Source organism: Sinocyclocheilus rhinocerous, unplaced genomic scaffold (assembly GCF_001515625.1).
Source record: "Sinocyclocheilus rhinocerous isolate Xijiao unplaced genomic scaffold, SAMN03320098_v1.1 scaffold721, whole genome shotgun sequence".
NCBI lineage: Eukaryota > Metazoa > Chordata > Actinopteri > Cypriniformes > Cyprinidae > Sinocyclocheilus > Sinocyclocheilus rhinocerous.
In genome coordinates this window covers 625,755-628,975 of record NW_015656165.1, presented here as the reverse complement: position 1 = coordinate 628,975, position 3,221 = coordinate 625,755, and the positions used below count along the sequence as shown (strand labels likewise).

The 3,221-nt window shown below is 35.5% G+C and overlaps 1 protein-coding gene across 1 annotated transcript in view; it reads left to right on the top strand.

Annotated features, from left to right (window-relative positions):
- Positions 1-3,221, top strand: part of LOC107719731 (transmembrane 9 superfamily member 2) — a 33,172-nt gene that overhangs the window by 14,709 nt on the left and 15,242 nt on the right. Inside the window, exons 8-9 of the mRNA XM_016527219.1 lie at positions 647-726; positions 1,986-2,094. Of these exons, the coding sequence (XP_016382705.1) occupies positions 647-726; positions 1,986-2,094 (189 nt within the window). The remainder of the gene's footprint in view (positions 1-646; positions 727-1,985; positions 2,095-3,221) is intronic.

Below are 3,221 nucleotides of genomic sequence, written 5' to 3'. Positions count from 1 at the left end.
GCCCTGATCAGACATGAAAATATGTTGTGGCACTATCGTGCAGTCTGTAATGATATGACGTTATTTTGCTAATTTTAGCGATTTTTTGCAAACATTTCTTTGAGTAACATGACCGTAAATATGAACTCACGATTGAATGTAACATAAAACAAATGATTACTTTTCGTTAAAATCTTTATTAATGCCAAAAATGCTTACATTTATGTGTCTTTTTGTTCGCTCGGGCAGCCATGTTGCCCCTGAAGCCGGTTTACGCTGAGATAATTCATACCCCTTCGTTTGAAGTGTGGTCCCGAAAAATCTTCGTTTGAAAAAAGCATCATTGTTCATCCCATGCTAGATGCATGAAAAATAAAATTATCGTTACATTTAAAATTAGCATTTGAAATGCTTTGCAATCTAAACCTCATAACAAACTATGTAAATATGTTAATTTGGGTTTATATGCATGTTGTTGTAGACCAGGCCTACAATGCAACAATCAATGTTATACAATATGTAAGTGTCCGTGCTCTGTCTCACTATCAACCAAGGGGTCCTTTAGCCTGTAAGAGATTGTAGACCCCTGCTGTAAAGTGATTTATTATATCAATATTTCTGCAGAGCTCTTGGATTTACTGTGTAACTGCTGGTTTGGTGTTTGCAGGAGGACAAACTGATTCGCTGGGCCTCTAGATGGGATTATATTCTTGAGTCAATGCCACACACCAACATTCAGTGGTTTAGGTGAAGGCACATATCACACACTACACACATCCTATTGCCCTGTTCCAAATGACACACTCAAAGTGGACATACATTCTCATAAACTCCCCCTGTGCTGTGCACTATAGATGCATCCTTTGCAAAGCTCACATTGGTGTGGGCTTTACAGCAAACTACCCACCAGTGTGGCGGGGTTGACCTTAATTATGACCCATGTGAATTCCATAAATTTAAATAATAATAATAATAAATTTTTTTTGTTTTGTTTTCCACAAATATTTAAAATCCATGTATTCCATGAATGGATACCATAGCTTCCAACAACACTATATGAGCTAGCGGCACCATCTAGTGGCTATCTGCAAAACACCCTCAGCCAGGGTTCAAAAACACTTGACAATTGTCAAATGCAAGAGTAAAATAATTTCATTGGTCGGTACATGAAACTGTGATGTTACCAGCTGGCCAATAGCTGAACATTGCTTGGTGTTAAGTGATGCATGACACTGTATTCATTTACACATGAGCAGCTCATGATCTGGTGTGTTCAGTGTCTTGGAATCTGCATTTGAAAACGCAACATGCCAACCATCTTCCCAAATTTGAGAAATAATGTAAAGCATTTAAAAATCGGTTGTCAACAAAAGAGAAGCTTTAAGACCTCCCAGTGGTTTCCTGCCAAAATAAAACCTCTATATTTTACCATTTGAAAGCAAAAAAAATTAAGACAATTTATATGAATTATTATTAGTAATTTTCCTGTTGTTCTGTAATATTATATTATTGTTATTATTCTTATTAAATACTTTTCTATTCTTTTTTTATTTAAATGATATTCATACAGTACTAGTTGTGTAAAAAGTAAATGGAATTATTGCAGTGGTAATGTATTTCTTTGTTTTAATTTTTAAAAATTCAATATAAAGATAAATATATTTTGAATAATAGTTATTCTTATTATTGTTAAATACAAATTTTTATTTTATAGTACAATAGTATTATTACAGTAAATATAGTAATATATTTCTAATTTGATTAATTTGTATAATTTAAATAATAAAACAAATATTATTTAGAATAATAATGGATGATGATTATGATGATGATTAATAATCTCCTCTCTAGATAGCATTAAGGTTGTGGACCCCTGGCGTTACGTCGCCAAAGCTGGATTGCAGGGACTGAGTGTGTCATTTGGCCCAGGGTCCATATCCTAATAAACCCATGATGTAGTTCAGCAAATAAAACACATGCTAAGATGTTCTGTTTTCTGCCACCAGTATCATGAACTCTTTGGTCATCGTACTCTTCCTCTCGGGGATGGTTGCTATGATCATGCTCCGAACACTCCATAAAGACATCGCCCGATACAACCAGATGGACTCTGTGGTGAGTTCAGCTCTACTATCACATGTCTCTGTCTGATATATGTGATCAGTCCTCTCATATTGACCTTATTATCTGTGTGTACATGTGTGCGTGTTTTTAGTACAGCTGTAACAGCTTTTTGATAAAGCTCTAATTGGTTTTCTTTTGGAAATATGTTTCAAATTCACACTGAATGCATTCATGACTGTAAAGCATGTGTGTGTCAAAATCGTGATTAAAATCGCAAAATTGATAAAAGAAATCGCGATAGGTTTCTTTTGTCCATATCGCACAGCCCTACAGCCAAGTTTTGTCTGCCACATAATAGGGCTGGGCGGTATATCGATATTTTCTTTATAAGCGATACGATATGAGGCAATACCGTTTATATCGATATACAGTAGTTTGATACGAGCGCATCTGAAAATATAGCGGAGGACACAGACTGAGCTGCTGCGGAGAAAGTGCATAATCCAATTTGTTCTAAACATGTGACAAGCTTCATATTAAGGCCTTTAAAAACTGGTAAGACATAGTTTATAGTTTCGTTTCGCATATTAGTTTAAGCGGCTCGGCCCGTCATATGCTCTGACTGAAAGGTTGCTTGTGCCCCTGACAGAGACACTCGGCTACTCGCGCTGTTTAATGTGTTTGAGATGTGCTGTCTTCCTGAATGCATAACTTACATTTCACAGGTATATTCTCCATCTGTAAATGTTAGAAAGCCATGGAGATATTTCCATTTTTCTGTCAGAAGTGCATGAGCCTCCTTGGGATTCTCCGCTAAACTTCACACAGACTTCAGTGAACGAGCGCCGCACATGCGCGCCAAACAGACAGAGCTCAATTAAATATCAGCGCAATAATTCTGACTAAAATATAAATTTCGCTTAAATATTTGTAGTTGGACAATAAATGAGACATGTAGAATTTTAAACCTACAAGTAAGTCTATTTTTATGATAGCACTGACTGTAAAGTGAATAATGGGGTAATCAATATAGCCTAACACAACTCTGCTTTTGTTCTCATTTATTTTCATTTTTAGTTTAGTGAATTTAACTTCCGCTTTAAAAGCCTTATTTTTGTTTTTAGATTGCAATGTTACAATGTTAGAATGAAATGTGATTTTAACCCTTTTTTGCACAT